Raw genomic sequence first — 22,500 nt, 5'->3', positions numbered from 1 at the left:
TCTTAATCCGAAGTTTAGGCTCCATCTTCGCATTCGCACGATTATGCGGTAATGGGTAGGGAGACAATGGTGTCGTGGCGCGGCCTTCTACAGGCGACGGCGCGATGGCAAGGGCTTGGCAGCGCCAGGTTCAAGGTCTATGCAAATACTTATATATAGACCCTGGGCAGATTTTTCCAGTCTTTGCTTAGAGCATATATATAATATATATATATATATATATATATATATATATATATATATATATATATATATATATATTTATATTTTAATATATGTTATATATATATTATAATATAATATATATATATATATATATATATATATATATATATATATATACATATACATGTATATATAGTAAACACACACACACACACACACACACACACACACACAGATACATGTATGTCTATAAGCACCGACGCCTATCTCAGACCATTCTCAAAATCTTTCCATTTTGCCGTTTCAGATTTGGAAATTCTTGAATTTCGACTGCAATGCTGTTCGTCCAGACTGCCGTTATGGGTACTGTGAATTTTCATTCAGTGCATATTGTAGCTACTGTGCTGACCGTGTGGACCCCAAGGCTTGCGAGGTAAAGCTCTAATTTATTCATTTATTTTTTGACTTGCAGTATCTACCTATCTGTCTATATATATATATATATATATATATATATATATATATATATATATATAAATTCTTCTTCTTCTTCTTCTTCATCTTCTTCTTCTTCATCATCATCATCATCATCATCATCATCATCATCATCATCATCATCATCATCATCATCATCATCATCATCATCATCATCATCATCATCATCATCATCATCATCTTCTTTTGCTTGTGTTCTCTCAGACTTCTAAAAGATGACTGGTGATCTTATGAAACACGCTGTTTCCAATCAAGATGACCACCGAATCTTGCTGAAGAAGTTTGAGTCAACGAAAGCGCACTGAAACTATATTCATATTTCGGAAAAAAAGAGGAATATGCAAAAAAAAAAAAAAAAAAACATGAATAAAAACATGAATAAATTTGAAAAAAATATCATTGCTCTCACATATAAAGTATATTACATGGCTACTTGCATTACCAAAATCTGTTTTTTGCAGATGGTGAACAAAAGGCGAATAAATATCTTCGATGATAACATGGAACTGTGTGAGTTAGGTATCTCTGTACTGAACATGACAGACGTAGACGATAGTACACTGGGTTTACTATTATTAACAGCATTTGAAACCTACTTTTATTTATTTATTTTTTTTTTCATTTACCATTTATTATATATTTACTTGTTATCAATGTACATAGAGGGCTTAGTCACTATGGGGTCAACGAAGATTATCAATATCTCTCAACCTTTTTTCTTGATTTTTCGAAAAGATGCTTTTTCATCTTTATTGCTATTAGTATTCTAATATCATTATAATAATCATGATGTGAATAATGATAGTAATAATGATAGTAATGGCGTTAGAAACACATATTTCCAAAAATTAAAGGAATGGGTCCACGTACCCGCAGCCATTGAGGTAAATATCATACTAGTATTGCAAGTATGAGAATGAATATCTTCACAACGCAAGAGGTGTATTTGAACTAGATCTTCATCGGAAATATATATATATATATATATATATATATATATATATATATATATATATATATATATATATATATAGTCGAAACTGCTGTGAAGATATCCATTCTCATTCATACTTTTTTCTACATTTGTCACCATGAATGCTGTTCATTATTAGTATCAGTGAGTACCCACACAGACACATTTGTAGGGCAGTATAAACACATATTTGCATATACATAAGCTTACAAACACACACACACAAACACACACACACACACACACGCACACACACACACACACACACACACACACACACACACACACACACACACACACACACACACACACATATATATATATATATATATATATATATATATATATATATATATATATATATATATATAATGCCAAGAGAAGCGGAAGCACAGTCCCACCTCTGTTGTTTCCTGCTCTTATGACCATAAATGGATCTACGGCTGCAAAAGACGAACTGTTAAAAAAAAGACTAGCCATAAAATACGACTGGTTTACATTTATTTCATCGTTGTTATCCATGCGTGAAGATAGCACTCTCTTGTACCTGTGCAAAAGAACGAGTGGGTTCAGTGTGTCTTGTGTACACGGAAAACAACACGGAATAGTCTTTAGTTTAGCTGAAAAAAGAAACGTCTACAGATAGTATTGAATGACGAAATTAAGCTAATCCTCACGTTCATCCTCAATGATGGGCTGTGTGGTACTCATACATACTCACGTATCATTCGTACGTACCTGCATTAGGTCAAAAAAGAAAAAGTAAAAGAAAAAAAATATATATAGAAAAAATGACCCGAGTTTCAAAGATCTTAGTAGACTTTTTACCTTCGACTTCACCCATTCACTTTCAGCCGAAGGTACTGTAGATTTACTGACGACGGCTGTTAACGCAACACTGACTTCCAAATCGGGTTGTCCCATGCTCTACGAACGTATTGGAAATCACTGCCTGGCGTTCTTCTCTCTTTCGAAGGTAAGTGTGGATATTTCTCCCTTTTTCCTCTCTCTTATTAAAAAGTATAATAAAAAAAATCAAGAAACAAAAATTGTTTTTCTCGGTTAATATGTAGAACTCGCTTATTAAACGTATTAAAGAAAAGAAAGGGAAAAATAAAGACCGTTTTTCGCATTAAAAAAAAAAAGTTTCTCATTTTTCTCGGGGAATTCCCAGAACTCCCTAAGCGATAAGTGCAAAAAAGTGAGAAAATTCTCATTTATCTCACGTAATTTGCAGAAACCCTTTATTAAAACTTATATATAATTTTTCCCCTCTCTCTTTTTAAGTGATTTATGTAGCTCCGAGGGAACTAAGCATAACTGAATTTTATCATAGTTTGCCTCGCACTTATTTATGTATGTGTTATAGAGTGCTTAAAATTTTTTTTTATATAAGAAATGTGACACATGTTATAAATATGGTTATGAAATTCCTGTTTTAAAAGTTCTTATCCCCCCCCCCTTATTTCATTTTATTTTATTTTTTTACAAAAAAAAATAACATTGTTTTTAGTTAGATTTAGTATATCAAACAAATGGAGAAAAAAACATGCTGACTAGCATAAAAAACACGCACGCACACATATGCACACACACACACATCACACTCATATATATATATATATATATATATATATATATATATATATATATATATATATATATATATATATATATACAACAACATATATACATACATACACACACCACACACATTTATATATATATATATATATATATATATATATATATATATATATATATATATATATATATATATATATATATACACACACACACACACACACACATATATGTACACACATACAGATATATCGATAGCGAGACTAACAGATATACATGCATACATCTAACTAACAACAATTGCGTCGTTTTCAATGCTATAAACACGCATACTTGGCATGACTCAGGTGTGTGCATGTTACAGGTGCCGTGGCCGGAAGCGAGGCAGTTCTGCAAGTCCATATTCGGTGACCTTGTGACCTTGGACAACATAGAAGATTTCGTGCAAGTAATACAACATATGAAAACTTCCCGTGAGTGTGAAAGTGTTCAATGCATATTTTTACATTATTCGTAAGAAACGTTCTATGTAATATTATTGTTATCATTGTTATTGTTATTGTTATTATCGTGATTTTTTTTTTAAATGTAATTTTTATTATTGTTATCATGATCTTTAACACTATTATCATCATGATTTTTTATATTATTATTATTATTATCATCACTGTCATTATCATTATTATTATTATTATTATTATTATCATTACCGTCACTACTACTATTATCATTATTAATACTATTATTATTATGAAAATTATTATTAGTATTGTCGTTATTATTATTACCACCATCATCATTATTATTATCAGCATTTTCATTACCATTTTATTCAACAGCTCCTTGCTCTTGATTTAATAAATGCAATGGCACAGACGCAACGTGTTATACAGAGAATAATATAATTTATATATCAACGTTACAGTATTTACGACCGATTTCTGGATCGGCGGCAGATACGACATGGATGTGAATTCGTGGGCGTGGGTTGCTGGAGAAGCGCCCATGCCTCTGGGTTCTCCCTACTGGGGCGAAAAGTACGTGTCATCGGTTTATATACTCCGTCGAGGAAAAAAAAAACTGGCAACTCACGTGGCGTATTCCGATTCGCCAACTTACCAGAAAAAATAAGATAAATTAGAATGATAAAGAATAATAAGACACAAAATAGTGTAAAGTAGTAGAAAGATAAAAATTGTATATGATTGTTATATACACCAAACAAACGTGAAAATGAGATTAATTGTTAGATCTGAAGTTTTAGTGAGTTGCCAGTTTTTCTTTTTTCTAGAATAGAACACTGCATTGCATAATATTTTTTATGAATGTTGCTATTACTGTTGATTTTGCCGTTAATGTCATTGTTGTCATTATTCGGTCTTGTTGATTTTGTTATTATTATTGTTATTATTATCATTATTATTAAACAATGTTATATCATATTATCGCTATTATTGTTATAATTACTATCATTATATTATTATTATTATTATTATTATTATTATTATTATTATTATCATTATTATTATCGTTATCTTTATCATTATTGTTCATTATGATTACTATTGTCACTATAATCATTATCAGTATCAGAATCATTAACATTATTTTCATTATAATTATCATTATTAATGTTATTGTTGTTATTGTTATCATTATTACTATTGCCATCATTAACAACAAACAAACAAACACACACACACACATACACACACACACCCACAATATATATATATATATATATATATATATATATAAATATTATATAATATATAATAATATATATGTATGAATATACATCTATATATATTTATATAAATATGTATATTCACACACACACACACACACACACACACACACACACACACACACACACACACACACACACACACACATATATATATATATATATATATATTTATTTATTTATTTTTATTTTTTTCCTTTTTTTTAACCGTTGGTTCATGTTTGAGCCGCCGTGGTCACAGCATGATACTAAATTGTAGTTTTTCATGTTGTGATGCTCTTGGAGTGAGTACGTGGTAGGGTCCCCAGTTCCTTTCCACGGAGAGTGCCGGTGTTATATTTTAGGTAATCATTTTCTCTACTTTATCCGGGCTTGGGACCAGCACTGACTTGGGCTGGCTTGGCCACCCAGTGGCTAGGTAGGCAATCGAGGTGAAGTTCCTTGCCCAAGGGAACAACGCGCCGGCCGGTGACTCGAACCCTCGAACTCAGATTGCCGTCGTGGCAGTCTTGAGTCCGATGCTCTTAACCACTCGGCCACCGCGGCCTTATATATATATATATATATATATATATATATATATATATATATATATATATATATATATATATATATATATATATATATATATTATATATATGTATATTCATACATACATATATATGTGTGTGTGTATGTATATGTATGTATGTGTGTGTGTGTGTGTGTGTGTGTGTTTGTTTGTGTTTGTGTGTGTGTGTGTGTATGTGTATCTATCTATATGTATATGTATATTGTTGTCACTGTTTTGATTTTTTCCCTACATTCATATTCATACTCATTCTATTTTGTTGTATAAACGTATATCAACAAATATCATCCTGCACACGAAACACGTTCCAACGCAATCTCTTCATAGTATAGCATATAAACAGAATACCACAGGGTGCCATGTCTTCAGGTACATTACCCGTGTGTTCCTGTTTATAGTATAGCTTATAAACCGCTTAACATTTGGTTTAATGTCTTCAGGTACATTACCCCGTGTGTTCCTCGGTCGCCTCCTCACACAGACCCCTTCAGTGATCCCCCGAGTGCTTTGCCTGAAGCCCCATGCTATTACTACGTCCAGTCACCCCAGCAGCGCCAGCAGGGATGGTAAAGGAGCATGGATATTTTTCCCCCCTTTTTTTGTCTGTTCATTTATGGATAAATATATTTCGAGCAGAACTTTTGAGGATTTTCGTCTTTTTTATTTTAAAATCCGAATGAGGCGTGAGAAATGAGTAATGAGAGAAATATAACTGATAAGAGAAATTACCGATAAGATTGATAAGTAGTGAGAGAGCTCACGAATAATAGAAATAGTCATAGGAAAAAGCAAACAAACTAACTGACAAGAGAGAAATAACTAAAAAGAAAAGTCGATAACAATGGCCGTTCTGCGGGGTTTAGTTTCGGGAGTAATGTCAGCTTGAGTACACCGTCCTCTCATCACAAAAATAAACTTCCTTTTCTAGGTGCAGTGCCATGACCTACGAACACCACTACTACATCACGGACGAGGAGTGCCAACGTTCTTGCAGCCCCCTGTGCGTTCTTACTCATATGCCACATGAGTAGGGGACTTTGAAATAGATCTTAAGGTGTTACTCGTGGGTTACAGAATTATTTTTTTCTTTAGATATAGTTATTCTTACATTTGGCTATGCCTCTGAGAGCTATGCTGGGCCAGTTACTGTCTTTAAAACGAATATGTTTGAAATACATGTTGAGTACATAGAAAAAAAACGAGGCAAATATATATATATATATATATATATATATATATATATATATATATATATATATATATATATATATATATATAATATAGTATATTATATATATATTATATAATATATTATATTATATATATATTATATATAATGTATGTATTTTTTTATTGGTTTGAAATACATGTAGATTGCATAGGAAAAAAACGTGACATATTTTTATTTTCTGGTTTTCATTGGTTTGAAACACTTGTGGATTACATAGGAAAGGAACGTGGCATATTTTTATTTCCTGTTTTTTTTTCATTGGTTTATTTTTATTTCATGTAAAATTTAATTTACAATACTGTATTCAAGGATTCCATCATACGTTTGTTTTACTAAGTAGTGACAAAAACAGAGCATTTCTTTCTTTCTACCTTTTACCCTTGACGCTTCGAAACAATCAACATTACTATTATTATCATTATTATTATTACTATTACTATTATCATAATTATTATTACCATTATTATCATCATCATCATTATTATTATTATTTCTATTATTACTATTATTATTTCTATTATTACTATTATTATTTCTATTATTACTATTATTATCCTCATCATTATTATAATAATTATTATCCATGTATTATCAATAGTACAATTTCCATCAATATTAAAACCTCTAAAATATGTCTTGATTCACACATTCTTTTTATTGCCCTAATGTCCTTCGAAATTAAAAGTGCATTATGAGGAACCCCGCATGTACGTGCGTACTCTTTCATAGGATATAGATATAACACATGAGACTTGAAGTTGTAGTGGAAAGACTTAAACATTTGGAGGCATGACCCTTTAAATGCATGCTTGTGTGGGGGATGAAAGAGAGAGAGAGAGAGAGAGAGAGAGAGAGAGAGAGAGAGAGAGAGATAAATAGAGAGAGATAGATAGATAGAGAGATAAATAGAGAGATAGATAGATAGATTGAGAGATAGATAGATAAAGAGATAGATGGAGAGATAGAGAGATAGATAGAGAGGTAGAGAGATAGATAGAGAGGTAGAGAGATAGATAGAGAGATAGAGAGAGGGAGAGAGAAAGACAAACCGAGAGAGAGACCGAGAGAGAGAGAGAGAGAGAGAGAACACGATCTAATCATGTGAACCCGTACAGCTCAGTGTAGCCTTCCTGCGAGACACAAACAGAACTTCAACTCAGTCTTAAAGTAACACCCAACACACGCAGGCTGCTACGCTTACTCTGTCTCTAAGGTAAAACGTATGTTAATATACCTCAGTTTTAGAAGGGTGAGTCGACTCTTAACTGCCTGTTGAATCATGGTGAAACTACTGTAAAGTACTTGTTTTTAATGGGGCAAAGAAGGGATGCTGTGGCTGAAGGCTACATGTATTGTATTTTGTTTTAATTTCAAAATAATTCTCATCGGCGAGCCTGTTGATAACCAACTGATTATCAGTAACTTGTTAAGTGCGTCTCCTTCAAGATAGAACACACACACACACACACACACACACACACACACACACACACACACACACACACACACACACACACACACACACACACACACACACACACACACACCACTCACTCACTCATTCTTCTCTTCTCCCCCCCCCTCTCTCTCTCTCTCTCTCTCTCTCTCTCTCTCTCTCTCTCTCTCTCTCTCTCTCTCTCTCTCTCTCTCTCTCTCTCTCTCTCTCTCTCTCTCTCTCTCTCTCTCTCTTTCTCTCTCCTCTCTCTCTCTCCCCTTCCTCCCTCCCTCCCTCCCTCCTTCTCTCCCCCTCCCCCCCTCGATATACGTACACACATACATACACACCCATTTTGTGTCTGTCTGTCTGTCTGGGTTGGGTTGTAACCATTACTCACAGCTGACAAGAGTTTTTTAACCTGGATGAGGGAATTAAGCTGATATAACGCCTGCAAGTTACTCTATTCATAATGTGGTATATATGTGTTGGAAGCGCTTGATTTTAGCTTATCTGCAGCCGTAACGTCTATTTTGTTAACGGAGTTTGCGAACAACAATTGAGCCATGTTATAAGCAGTTGCAAGTTACAAGCAAAGATGATCTTGTCGGGTGTTCACGTGATACTATATGACATGGTATAATTTCCACACAGATTATCACAGGGGAATAATAATAAAAAATGTATATATATATATATATATATATATATATATATATATATATATATATATATATATATACACATATATACACAGGTAGTGCTGTAGATCCGAGGTTTCCAAATGGCTTCAACCACTCAACTGCTGTTCTGGATGGCTACGCTCCTACTTTTAGGTGAGTTATCCCTTGTTTTCTTGTGTTTGAAGTTATTATTAGGGGGAAAAACTAATCACCAACTACACACTACCTTTTAGACTGTTAGTATTGGTATTCGGTACTAGCCACTGGGTCGGCAAGTCACCCCAGTCAGTGCCGGTTTCAAGCCGTACTAGAGAGGTTTGACGTCAGGATGGGCATCCATTCATTAAAAAAAACAAAAAACAAAAAAACATACATATCTGCCAGAACCAGATTATATACCGACCCCAAATAGGAATAGAACAAAGCTATAGCAAAAGAAGAAATGTCTGTACTTCAAGGGGATGCGGAAAAGAACGCCGGACGTGGGCATGGCAGACAATGGCAAGTGATATTATGGGACTGAAGCGCAAGTACACGCGCAAGCACGCGCAAGCACAAAACACGCACACGCACACAGCACACGCACACAGCACACACACACAGCACACGCACACAGCACACGCACACAGCACACGCACACAGCACACACACGCACACAGCACACACACAGCACACGCACAAAGCAAACGAGGAAAGGAGGAGACAAGGAAATGAGAAAACGAGGAATTGAGAGAATTGAGATGAAGTGGAATCTAAGTAGACAATATTCGTACTTTTTTTTAAGCTCTGGCATTTCTATGATTTTCAGGAGAGAGAGCCACCGCGTTTTTAAGTGCCGCCGCCTCATCTTCAAGAGGCGCCACATCCTCCTGCAGTTCCAACCAGATCCGTTGCAACAGAGACGACAAATGCATCTCCGTCTCCACCGTTTGCAATGGGAGACCTGACTGTCCGGACAGGTCTGATGAGCATGCGAAACTTTGCGAGGTGGGTAACGGTGAATTACTTTAAGGCATATAGTGTGGGATGAGATTAGATATGAGGCGCATTGGCTAAAATAAAATGGTGAGTTGTTTAGAATAAGTTGAATTGATTTGAGTGATGAAGTGAAGAGTTTAGAGTAATGAGGTGAAGAGTTTAGAGTAATGAGGTGAAGAGTTTAGAGTAATGAGGTGAAGAGTTTAGAGTGATGAGGTGAAGAGTTTAGAGTGATGAGGTGAATATTTTAGAGTAATTATAGTGAAGAGTAAGTATGAGGTGAAGTTTAGAGTAATAGGTGAAGATTAGAGTAATGGGTAATTTGAGTATGAGTGAAGGTTTAGAGTAATGAGGTAGAGTTTAGAGTAATGAGGAAGAGTTTAGAGTAATGAGGTGAATAAGTTAGAGTAATGAGGTGAGAGTTTAGAGTGATGAGGTGAAGAGGTTTAGCATGATGAGGTGGAAAGTTCCAAGTGATGACCCCCCCCCAGGTTTAGAGTATGAGGTAAGAGTTCTGATGTATGTTCGTGCAAAATTGAGGTACACTTGGTCAGATGATTATGAGCTGAGCATGATTCCTCATAGGTACCATTATTTCAAAGGTACATTACTGAACAATAATAGGGGGTCTGTCCTAGTGTTAAGGCAATTGTTTTGCGTTGTTTAGAATGAGAATAAGGTACTGGATTGACATTCGGTAATAAGTAAATAATTCCGGGTAATATATGTCAATAGTTATAATGCTATAGCTAATAGTGTAATGAGATGTTTAGGTATCCGGTCGAAATTAGGTCCCCATAAGGGAATATTAAGCTCTTAAGATATCTAGAAACTCTTAAAATGAATGTAATTTTACAATACGGATGGCAACTCGTTAAAGAATGTATTCAGTAATACAAGTTGCCGTGGCTGGGTGTGCACGACTGCCCGAGAAGGGGGGGGGGGGCGATAGGGGGCTCATCCCCAATACCCCCATACCCCCCCCCCCCGGCCAATATTGCCTTTCCTATACCCCCTCTCCCCTGGCCAATATTGCCTCCCCCCCTGGCCAATATTGCCTCCCCCCCCTGGCCAATATTGCCTCCCCCCCTGGCCAAAATTGCCTCCCCCCCTGGCAATATTGCCTCCCCCTGGCCATTTGCCTCCCCCCCCTGGCAATATTCCTCCCCCCCCTGGGCCCAAAATTGCCTCCCCCCCTGGCCAATATTGCCCCCCCCCTGGCCCAAAATTGCCCCCCCCCCCCAAGGTCCCCCCCCCTATTCCTCCCCCCCGGGCCTTTTTCTCCCCCCCTGTTTTCCTCCTCCCCTTTTTCCCAAATTTGCCTTTCCCCCCTTTTGGCCGTTTTCCTCTCCCCCCGGCCTATTGCCCTTTCCCCTCTGGCCATTTCCTCCCCCCCTTTTCCTCCTTTCCTCCCCCCCCTGGCCCTTTTTTCCTCTCCCCCCCTGCCTTTTCCTCCCTGGCCTTTTTTTCCCCCCTGGCCTTTTCTCCCCCCTGCCCATTTCCTCCCCGGCCTTTCTCCCCCTCGCCTTTCCTCCCCCCCCGGCCTTTCTCTCTCCCCCCCGGCCATTTCTCCCCCTTTCCTTTTGCCCTTTCCCCCCCCCCTTTTCCTTCCTCCCCGCCTTCCTGCCCTTTCTCTCCCCCCCTTTCCTTCCTCCCCCCCTCCAATTTCCTCCCCTGGCCCTTTTCTCCCCTGCCTTTCCTCTCCCCCCGTTTCCTTTGCCCCTTTCCCCCCCTGGCCTTTCCTCCCCCCCGGCCATTCCCTCCCCCCCCCGGCCCTTTCTCTCCCCCCCCTTTCCTTCCTTCCCCCCCCCCCCCCTTTTCTCTTCCGGGGCCGCCTCGTGCCTGCCTTTTCCTTTCCCGCCCTTTTTCTTTTTGCCTTTTTCCTTCCCCGTTCCTTCTCCCCAGTTTTCTCCTCTCTTCCCCTTTTTTTCCTCTCTCGCCCGTTTTCTTTCTCTCGCCCGTTTTCTTTCTCTCGCCCGTTTTCTTTCTCTCGCCCGTTTTCTTCTCTCGCCCGTTTTCTTTCTCTCGCCCGTTTTCTTTCTCTCGCCCGTTTTCTTCTCTCTCCCCCGTTTTTTTTCTCTCGCCCGTTTTCTTTCTCTGCCCTTTTCTTTCTCTCCTCTCTCTTCTCCCCTTTTCTCTCTCTCTCTCGCCCTTTTTCCCTTTCCCCCTTCTCTCTCTCTCCCCCCCTTTTTCTTTCTCTTTCTCTCTCTGCCCCCATTTTCTTTTCTCCTCTCTCTCCTCTCTCTGCCCCATTTTCTTTTCTTTCTTCTCTCTCTTCTCTCTTTCCCCTTTTTTCTCCCCTCTCTCTCTCTCTCTCTTTTTTTCCCCTCTCTCTTCCCCCCATTTTTTTTTTCTCTCTTTTTTGCCCCCATTTTTTCTTTCCTCTCTTCTTGCCCCCATTTTTCTTTCTCTCTCTCTCTCTCTTGCCCCCATTTTCTTTCTCTCTCTCTCTCTTGCCCCCATTTTTCTTTCTCTCTCTCTCTCTCTTGCCCCCATTTTTCTTTCTCTCTCTCTCTCTCTCTTGCCCCCATTTTTCTTTTCTCTCTCTCTCTCTCTCTTGCCCCCATTTTTCTTTCTCTCTCTCGCCCGTTCACCTCCGTCAGGTGGCTTGCAGACTCAGCCGTCTGCTCTTCCCCCTGCAACCCAAGCTCTCACGTCGACTGTGTTTTTCGAGGGACACACATTGCCTTCCAGAACATTACTTCCGCCTCTCCCCCATCAGTGTAGCATTCATAGACCTTCAAAGTGCTTTATGACAGTGCAAATAAATAGTCTTTGATTGGCTAGTGGAATTTGGTGTTTACTGTTGTCCTTTTTAAAATGGTGCCATTAGTCTAAAATTTCGAGTGGGTCCTCAAGGGGTGTTCTTGGTCCACTGCTGTTGGCTTATGCCCCCTTACTCTCTCTTCTCCCTGGCATCCCGGAACTACAATTAGAAAAAAAAAATCTCCAACCTAAGAACTCCCAGATTTCACCATAGGAGGCAGAGCTATCTCTTGCTGTTCGCGGTAACTTTTTCCTTAGGTGCGACAGACAATCCACCCGTTGTCAAGGGCCTCCTGGACCGACTACAGCAGCGCTTCACCTCCATCAGGTGGCTTGTCAACTGTGCCACCAGTCTCTATCCCTTCGGCCAAAACCGTCTGTGTTGTATTTGAGATCTGTCGTTGACTGCCTTTCACCCAACTCTGCCAACTCTCAAAGCCATCACTGGAACCGCTGGATTTTTTTCCCCCAAATCAGTCACGCCTATTTCAGCGTTAGATGCCTGAACTCTCCCCATCTCGCACCTCACTACTACAATGTCATCAAGGCAGCACTTGACCCAGAGACCTCTCTCTGCAGGCAGAAGGGAGCGCGGCTTGGGCCATGTTCTACCCCACTATAGGACCGCCAGGGGGTGGCATATTCATATAAGTATGTGTATATATAGTTCACAAAGTGCCCTGCATGACACGGTTATGCATCTTTGGACTTCTCTATAAAATTGTCTGTCGTCCACTGGAAGCAATAAATTTATCAGCTCTATAAAATTGTCTGTCGTCCACTGGAAGCAATAAATTTATCAGACCAAATCAGACTTCTCTTTTCTCTTCTCTTCACTTCCCTTCCCCCTCCCTAACAGAATAAGAGATAGAAAAAAAAATCATAACCGCTTCCCGCAACGGCGGAAACTGCACAGCCTATCACAGACACTAAGCAATAACAAACTTCTTTTTCTTCTCCCCTCTTAGCTATGGACTTTCGACAGAACATCTTGTGGTGGTTCCTCCGTGTATTGCAGTGGATGTCGTAGTTATGAAGACTTCTGCAACAGAGATCAGTGCCGGAGAAGTGTGGATTCCCAAATGTGTGAGGTGAGTGTTTCGTGTCATGGTCTTGGTTGAAAAGAACCAACTTGTAATTGTCTGTTTTATATTATAAAATGTGTTTACATATACTGCCCCCCCCAATAATAACAATAAGTAAATAAGTAAATACATAATTAAATAAATAGATGAGTAGATAGAGATAGATAAATGAATACATGAGCATTATCTACATTTTTTGTTCAGACAGTTATCATACACAAGATTTAAATACAGTAGCTCCACCTTTTTTTTTGGAAACACAAAACATACAAAAAAAAAAAAAAAATGAAGACTACACCGACTTTTTCCATCAAATTATATATATATTTTCGTTTTTTTTTTTTTTTTTTTTTTTTTTTTTGGGGGGGGGGGGAAAGAAGATTCACAGGTGTAATACTTTTGTTATTAAAAAATATATATCCTACATTTTTTTTCACTTTGTCTTGTTCAGTTATCATAAGTTCCTCAACAACAAAAAGATAATGATAATGGCAAGAATATTTATAGTGAGTTTGCATTCTCATATTACTCTCCTTATCGTAATTTTATCTATCGCTAAGAAACATGATAATAAATGTCCTTTATATTGTTTTTTTTAGCAGCTCAGGGTGATTTATATTAATATCCCGATCTTTTTTGCTAGGACAGCGTAACGTACATACCATGTCATCATCATCAGTATCATCCTCATCGTCATCATCATCAGTATCATCCTCATCCTCATCCTCATCCTCATCCTCATCATCCTCATCTCATCCTCATCATCTCACCCCATCTATCATCATCCTCATACATCATCATCCTCATCATCATCATCATCCTCATCATCATCATCATCACCATCATCCTCATCATCATCCTCATCATCAATCCTCATCATCATCATCCTCATCACCCATCATCATCCTCATCATCATCATTCCCTCATCATCATCCTCATCATCATCATCCTCATCATCATCCTCATCCCTCCTCATCATCATCATCCTCATCATCCTCATCATCATCATCCTCATCATCCTCATCATCATCATCCCCTCATCATCCTCATCATCATCATCCTCATCATCATCAATCCATCATCATCATCCTCATCATCATCATCTCATCATCATCCTCATCATCATCATTCATCATCATCATCCTATCATCCATCTCTCTCCATCCTCATCATCATCATCCTCATCATCATCATCCTCATCCATCCCATCTCATCATCCCTCATCATCATCCTCATCATCATCATCATCCTCATCATCAATCATCTCACATCATCTCATCATCATCCTCATATCATCATCCATCCTCATCATCATCCATCCTCATCATCATCCATCCCATCATCTCATCATCATCCTCATCATCATCCTCATCATCATCCTCATCATCATCCTCATCATCATCTCCGCCACTCTGTCAAAATATGTCTCGGTCTCAATCTCAGTCACAGTCTCAATCTACTATTTTTTCTTTTTAATTTCATATGAGTTTCTAAAACAGTTAAAAGAATAGATGGATAAATAGGTGAATGCAATCTGCTGCTTGATGTGAATTTAGAAACGTACTTGGTGGCTTATATTGGGCCCAGTCGAAATCTTAAAATATCTACAGGGGATTTCGTAGTTTGTGGTGCTCCAGACACATGTAGAATACTTACACACAGGTGCACACGCACACGCACACGCACACATACACCCTCCCCCCCCAAAAAAAAAAAAAAAAAAAAAAAAATTTATATATATATATATATATATATATATATATATATATATATATATATATATAATATATATATATATATATATATATATATATATATAATGTCTCTTTTTTTCATTCAAACCAGATGGTGAAACAGAGGCAGCTGGTTATCGAGGAAGAATTTAAAGGGATGACCCTTTGTAAGTTAAAAATGATAATACAACTCAATTTCATTTACTACTTGTATTACAAACTTAGACGAGATAATATATGCAGCTACACGGGCACCATTAATAACCCATATTCAAATTTCAGCGGATGAGGCCGTGTCTTTGATGACTGCTGTGGTGAATTCAACTCTCGCTCAGAAATACCCAGAGTGCCCCATGCTTTACACAAGAGTGGGTGGTAAATGCTTAGCCTTCTTTTCACTTGCCAAGGTATGGTGGTTGCAGTTTGTTTTAAAGTCTCTAAAATTTTAGTGTTTAAAATTTGGAAGTGCATTGATAAACCGACTTGTAATCAGCCTGTATAGGAATGCAACCCATGTTTTTTTTTTATAAGTAGACAAGTACATGTGGAAATAATTTAATAGGGTGATTTCATATTTTTCTTTCTTTGGTTGTATCACAGAGCCAGTGCTTGGTGAGTAGTATCGCAAATATCGTAAAAATGCTTTTCTTTTCTTTAGGTTCCCTGGCCTGAAGCTCGACAGTTTTGCAAATCCATTTTTGGCGACCTTCTGACTTTCAAGACCCTACAAGAATTTGGACATGTGATCGACCATCTAAAGGAAGCTTGTGAGTTTGCATGTCATGGAAGTTCTATATCCCCAGCATTTGCCCCTTTTGTAATGAGTATACAAATCGAGTAAACCATGCTTTCGGATGAAATATAATATACAGAAAATCTAATTGTTCAGCACTTTTGTCTGGATTGTACTTACTATTACTACTACTAATAATTGTTCAAGTGAGTAATTGAATAAAACTAACTACGGCACAGCAAGAAAACTATCACCAAAGACGTAGCAAGCAAATTATAGATATGCAGTGGAACTGAGAGATTGTGAAATGCGTTGCAGTGTTAACGACCGATTTCTGGATCGGAGGGAGGTACGACATGGATGTCAATGCTTGGGCGTGGGTCAGCGATGAGACACCTATGCCTTTGGGAGCTCCCTATTGGGCTGAGAGGTACGTGAGCTGGTTAGACTTCTGATTACCCTGATGTATTAGCGTAAGGTGTCAAATGGCAACACTTCTCTGATATAAAAAGGAAACATTTGTAATATAAAATGGAATTGTGGTGTTTTTTCATTTTTATCTTTGTGTACCCATTACTGTGTTTTTGTTTGACTCTTTGGTTAGGCTTTTTAATGAAATTGCAGCGTGGAGTGATTTATCAAACTAGATTAGACCGTAGTTAGCCAAAGAATTATTCACTGTTGTGTAATGGCCAGATTGGTTTCTTGAACACAATTTAGACCTGAAATAACCTTAATAATCCTTACCATCCCATCTTAAATGTCAATAGGTACAGCAGCTCCTGTGTTCCTCGGTCGCCTCCTCACACAGACCCCTTCAGCAACCCTCCGACTGCTCTTCCTGAAGCCCCATGTTACAACTACATTCAGGCACCCAAGCAACGCAAGCAGGGATGGTAAGACCAACAGCATCAACTAAATGATTACCATTAGTGAGTCAATTATCTGGAAGAAACCATAAAAAAAAAAAAAAAAAAATTTGGATACTTTGCTAATGTATTATGATTTCACACAGGTGCAGTGCTATAACCTATGAGCACTTCTACTTCATCTCTGATGACGAATGCCAAAGCTCCCACAGTCCCCTGTGTCTCCTTGCCCATGAAACTGAGTGAGTCAAGTCATAAAGGGAAAACAGCTTCTCACACCAGCAGATGGTCTTGTGTTACATTGATGCAGATATGATTAGTTCATATGATATACTGTGTGGGTGTGTGTGTGTGTGTGTGAAATGAGTGGAATTCCATTCCTGAAATAATTATATCAAATACTTTAGTAGAAGCATCATAAAAAGAGTTTTACAATCTTGAAATTGAAGCCATCAACATTCTAATCCTAGTTGGTGGGATTACTGAAGACAACTTGTGCTTATTACAACCTTAAATTTCTTAGCATAATTTTAGATGTAAGGAAAGAATGAATGGTTCAGTATTTGTCATCTTGTCTGTCTTTTACCCCACAAAAGGGCAATAAATTGAGGAAATTATGCTGAATGGAGAATCTCTTTTTTTTCTCTTTCTGATTCTTATGCACTGTTTTTTTTCTATATCCATGGCATAAACTACAAGCTACATGAAGAAAAGGGAAGAGAGAGTTTAGAAAGATTGTTGGAATATATATTTAGTTAAATATGTTTACTCTTCTGTTAACATCAGTGTATCATTGTGAGAACTTTAAAATATTTAAACATAAAAAAAAAAGCTTGATCCTATCAGACAGTTGTCCTTTGACTAATTCTCAGTAATACTACAAATTCTTTTTTGTATGGTCTAGTTTTGATATTATTTACTGCTAGAAAACAGATATTGTGGGTGAAAAAAAAAAGCCTTGAAATTATCCTGAAAATTAATGATCAATACATTATGAAAAGAAGGAATAATATTCAGATCTGAATAATATCTAGAGAACAAAATCCTTGACTCCCTACATTTGCAACCTTTGAATTATAAACAAACTAGCTTCTTGTAAAAATGAACAAGTAAAACATTACTTCCATAATCACAGTAACATTTGGTGCACTTTTCAAGTTTTCAATACAATCTCAATGTATTTTTCCGAATAGTCCGAATTGCAATACTGGCCCATTAGGTTTTATACCTAATACCTTGGTCCCTTATCTTTGGTTATCTCTGCACCTTATTGGTCCTTTACCAGCTGTTATTAAACTTCCTTTCAAACACTTTTTGAGATGGCAATAAACATTATACAGAAAAAAATAATGGTGAGAAAAAAAAGAAAGAAAGAAAAAATCCTACCACTACATGGTACACACATTGACTATATACACAACACTTTACATTTTTAATGAAACCTATCTGAAAAAAATGTAAGTATATACTAAGGAAAAATAACTAAGGAATATTAATTTCAAAATAAACACTGGAAATGCCATTAGACTCCATTACAATATATATATCCATTTTTGTGTGTGTGTGTAAAGGTTATGCACATACATGTACAGGTCATGTCATGAAATACATTTTGTGCATTGTCTTCCATGATAACTAACAATATGTATGAACAGTATGAGCTATGGATTAATAAATTTGTTGAATTTATCAGATCTGTGGAATATTTATCAAATGCTTGATAGAAATATTAAATAAAATAATAAATATATATAGCAAAAAATAGGCTTCTAACATCAACAAACAAAAAGCATACCAGACATCTATATATATATCACAGGATTCATCTCTTAAGCAAATGAAAATTTTGTAAGATATCGAAGCTGCACCTGTCCTTCGTCATAGACCACGTACTGGCTCTGTAAGAAGCCGCTTGCCTCAAATTCTTTCTGAGGCACAGGAGGCCCAACGGGTACCACTACCCTTTTGCCATCAAATTTCCTCATCTCGTCATTCGATGGATCTGCCAATAAAGAAATGCCGATAGGTTATGTATTTATTGATAAAAGTGATCATTTTCCCCCCCCTAAGATTCATTGCAAGTAAAATCATCAATTAGTCCTTTGATAAAGTTGAAAGTCATACCTTCAATATTCTGTGTAACACTCTTAATCAAACGATATCTGATATGCCTATTCCATTAAGTGATATTGATTTTTTTTTATTTTTTTTATATACTGTTAGGTCAAAAAATCCTTCTGAACAGTATCATGATTTGAGGGTATGTGCACCCAGAAATGTTCTCAGTATAATTAACTGAAATTTTGTTTATGAAATGGTTTGTTTTTATCAAATTTTCATCCATAAAATGAACAGTGATAAGTAATGGTAATGTACTATAATCATAAAACCATGGTGAGTTAATGTGAACATATTGATTCACATGTTACAAATGAAAGTGTAAACTAACAAAACATTTTATAAAATTTTTAGCCAATTGGTCTGAGATTACCTTTGGATGTGTATGCACTTGACTACTTTCATAACAAGGTTACCTTTAATTATATATAAATATTTCCAATTTTTACTCAGTATGTGTTTCCATTTACAAGCCTTTCTATGCACTCAGACAGTTCTACCTACAAAATTACACTTATAATCAATAGCACAAGCTGTGAAAGATGCCTGATGTATCTTTCCTGTTGTCAATTTGACCAACACCAATATCAGAATTATAAAATGACCGGTGAATTCAGCTAAAGAGTGGGTATTTACAGGACACAAACAGTACAGATTGCGAAGCATACCTGGTTCTAATCTTCCCTTGGCAGCTATAGAATTGAAGCCATCTGGAGGTCTGGTCAGAGAACTGTTACCCATTTTGATGTACCTCATTCTGCCGAGTGCAGTCTCCACAAGGAACATGAAACCAACATTCCGTTCGTCTTCGTACTTTCCCCAGTGAACGCCCACTGAAATGAAACAAAAATTATATTAATATACTCCAGCAAAAATCACGGTTTAGGATAAGCATTAGTTGGGTGCTCATACTGGACAAGCTAGAAAGGTCAAATTTTAGGGAATCCTTAGTCTTACAGCCGAAAATAAATAATTCAGGGGTGATGATTTCATGCTTACTGTATGCCACGCCCCTAATCCCTTGCTCATTGTAGCCGTGGGGAGACAGAGACAGAGACAGAGACAGAGGCCCAATGTAGGGGATCACCCCTACCTTAGACCTTAGCCTTCGCCTCAACAAATTTTGCATGGTCTTCTCTTCTCACTCTTTCCTTTTCCTTCTCTTCTCCCATCTTCTGTCCACTTCTAGTTGTTAAGTCATTTTTACCCTTTTTCCACAATACTTTATCATAATGCTGTACCTGGGGCCTCACTCCCAAGCCCCAACCTTTTACTGTATTTTGACTGCACCACTAATCTTGGATGTTGACACAACAGAAAATTTTAGATAAATAAATAAATACTGAATACCATCCTCCTACTATTATAAGACATTGTTTAAATTAACCCAATGCCACCAGGAAAATGCTGTGCTTTTTTTTTTTTATGAAATGTCTCTGCACATAGATGGTTCTGCTAGTGCTTAGCCACAAAGGAGTCAATTAGTAGGCTGTGTGACCTTACCTAATTTCACCTTTCCTTGAACCGTCTGGAAATTTTTTTTCTTCTTAAACTGATTCTATAAATATCGATGGTGTTATTTTTATTGCAGACATTATAATTACTATAATATTATAGACATTAGTAACAATAATATCAGATAATGTAAAATATTTCTGAAAATCAAGGAAAAGGGTAAACAGGCGAGACAGGCAGTACTCGTAATTGACTCATTGGTGACTTAGTACAAGTGCAGCCATCTATGTGTACAAACAATAAAGTACACTCACAGTGGGCATGGCATGGACATAATGCAATGCCCACTGGCATTGGGTTAAGTGCCACAGTTGTATTTTATGCTAAATTGTTAGCATTCTAAGCAGATTATGCCTCTAGTACTCCTTCTTCAATGAAGGATTCACAAACAATTCATACCAAATCAACTAATAAACAATGTTTACTGAATGAAAGATGGAGTAATTCTTATATTCTGATATAAGTTTTCATTCTTTGTAACATTTTTTTTTTATAATTAAATAATAGATGTGACAGCTTTTATATCTTTATGTCAAACACAATCTATGAATATCTCACAAATGGGTGATAAATCTACATTATAGTAACCCAGAACACAAATCATACTCTCAGAGGAACTCTTTTAAATCCATTTCATGTGTTTTTACAGTCAGTGAAGCATTATGTTCTACAGTAGCAGAAGATATACTTGACTTGCAAAAGCTATAATGATAGATCACACATATGCCAGTACAGACATTGCTCATGAGGCAGACACAACACTGTGGTGCTGGCTATGGCATGACCACAACTGAATGCATGCCATCACTTTCCTATATTCAGCCACAGTCAGATGTGCAATACTTGGTTCTGGCTGTGTTCCTTTCAGATAAATAATTACTTGAGGTTTTTAAAGCATGACTAGTTAGTGGGAACTTTTCCTGTTCTACTCCTGTTGAATGGAGGTTTCCTTACTCCAGCAATCATATTAGTGTTAAGGACAATATCACAGTGTACAAAAATTTCTTTACGTACAGTTAGTGGGTCCTTCCCACATCCCTGTAATAGCCTGGGATGATGTAAATGCTAAGAATGTTGTTATTATGTGGACCCAGCAAAGTCTAATTTAGTTTCTCAGCCTGTTAGCGAATAAATGGCTAAAGAACACAAGCATATAATCTCCAAAGTCCTAATATATATTTGGACATTCTGAAATAATAAAGACATTAATCAGATTATTTACAGTCAGTTTCCAGGCCAAGAAAAAAGCCCATAACCACTTTGTTCTTGCAGTCACAAGAGAAATTTCCCCCAATTATTAGGTATTGATACTATGGCCTGTCACTATGTTCAATTACCCTGTGGATGTTCTCGCCTTTCTGCCTCTCTTATTCTTGCATCCTCTTTAATAGTAACTTGAATACCTACAAAAAAAAACTACAAAACTGCTGGCCATATCAAAACACAAAGGACTTATTTGAGATTTCTCCATGTGATCTTGCAAAGACATTCTGAGGTTTCCCAAATGACTGGACCAAAACCTTGTAAATCAATACAAGAGTGACATTTTCCAGGATTTTATGTTCATCCCTAAAGCTTGTGTTATTCAATACTACATCCACTAGAAATCACTTTTTTTTCTCACCCTTGTGCACGGTCCTATTATCAAATGCTACACATTGTCACATATATCAGATATGTGCTTATCGTGCTCACTTCACAGATAAATATGTTGCTGAAACAAATCAACTTAAAATTGCATAGAATGCTATACATCTGTATCAAGTCACAAAAATAATGCTATTTTCTCTTAAAGGCATCCATTTTTGACTGGCCTGT

At 37.0% G+C, this 22,500-nt stretch overlaps 3 protein-coding genes across 6 annotated transcripts in view; 2 read left to right on the top strand and 1 right to left on the bottom strand.

The window, feature by feature from the left end:
- Positions 1 to 6,725, top strand: part of LOC119582918 — a 12,861-nt gene extending 6,136 nt beyond the window's left edge. The window contains exons 4-10 of the mRNA XM_037931429.1: positions 473 to 598; positions 1,122 to 1,170; positions 2,488 to 2,609; positions 3,582 to 3,690; positions 4,143 to 4,254; positions 5,976 to 6,101; positions 6,464 to 6,725. Of these exons, the coding sequence (XP_037787357.1) occupies positions 473 to 598; positions 1,122 to 1,170; positions 2,488 to 2,609; positions 3,582 to 3,690; positions 4,143 to 4,254; positions 5,976 to 6,101; positions 6,464 to 6,566 (747 nt within the window). The 3' untranslated portion in view covers positions 6,567 to 6,725. The remainder of the gene's footprint in view (positions 1 to 472; positions 599 to 1,121; positions 1,171 to 2,487; positions 2,610 to 3,581; positions 3,691 to 4,142; positions 4,255 to 5,975; positions 6,102 to 6,463) is intronic.
- Positions 6,726 to 7,836: 1,111 nt separating this feature from the next.
- LOC119582429 lies at positions 7,837 to 19,615 on the top strand. 4 transcript variants are annotated; one of them, XR_005229633.1, is made up of 11 exons: positions 7,837 to 7,979; positions 8,959 to 9,037; positions 9,693 to 9,871; positions 13,597 to 13,719; positions 15,560 to 15,614; positions 15,730 to 15,854; positions 16,106 to 16,214; positions 16,499 to 16,610; positions 16,951 to 17,076; positions 17,196 to 17,506; positions 17,556 to 19,615. XR_005229633.1 is itself a non-coding variant. In XM_037930633.1 (10 exons), exons 2-10 carry the CDS (start codon positions 8,986 to 8,988, stop codon positions 17,293 to 17,295), a joined length of 981 nt encoding a protein of 326 aa, XP_037786561.1. In that variant the 5' UTR covers positions 7,837 to 7,979; positions 8,959 to 8,985; the 3' UTR covers positions 17,296 to 18,741. The 4 variants fall into 4 exon arrangements, 3 of the variants coding, with proteins under 3 accessions (XP_037786561.1, XP_037786563.1, XP_037786564.1); XM_037930633.1 differs by having other exon boundaries at positions 17,196 to 18,741; XM_037930635.1 differs by having other exon boundaries at positions 7,899 to 7,986; positions 17,196 to 17,680.
- The window catches only part of LOC119582428 (protein mono-ADP-ribosyltransferase PARP3-like), a 23,920-nt gene continuing 19,431 nt past the window's right edge, over positions 18,012 to 22,500 (bottom strand). Inside the window, exons 12-13 of the mRNA XM_037930632.1 lie at positions 19,836 to 20,000; positions 18,012 to 19,051 (exon numbers count right to left, since the gene is read on the bottom strand). Of these exons, the coding sequence (XP_037786560.1) occupies positions 18,879 to 19,051; positions 19,836 to 20,000 (338 nt within the window). The 3' untranslated portion in view covers positions 18,012 to 18,878. The remainder of the gene's footprint in view (positions 19,052 to 19,835; positions 20,001 to 22,500) is intronic.

This window comes from Penaeus monodon, chromosome 16 (assembly GCF_015228065.2).
Source record: "Penaeus monodon isolate SGIC_2016 chromosome 16, NSTDA_Pmon_1, whole genome shotgun sequence".
Lineage (NCBI taxonomy): Eukaryota > Metazoa > Arthropoda > Malacostraca > Decapoda > Penaeidae > Penaeus > Penaeus monodon.
Note: the sequence above shows the minus strand (reverse complement) of the source record. Positions and strands in the feature narration are given on the sequence as shown.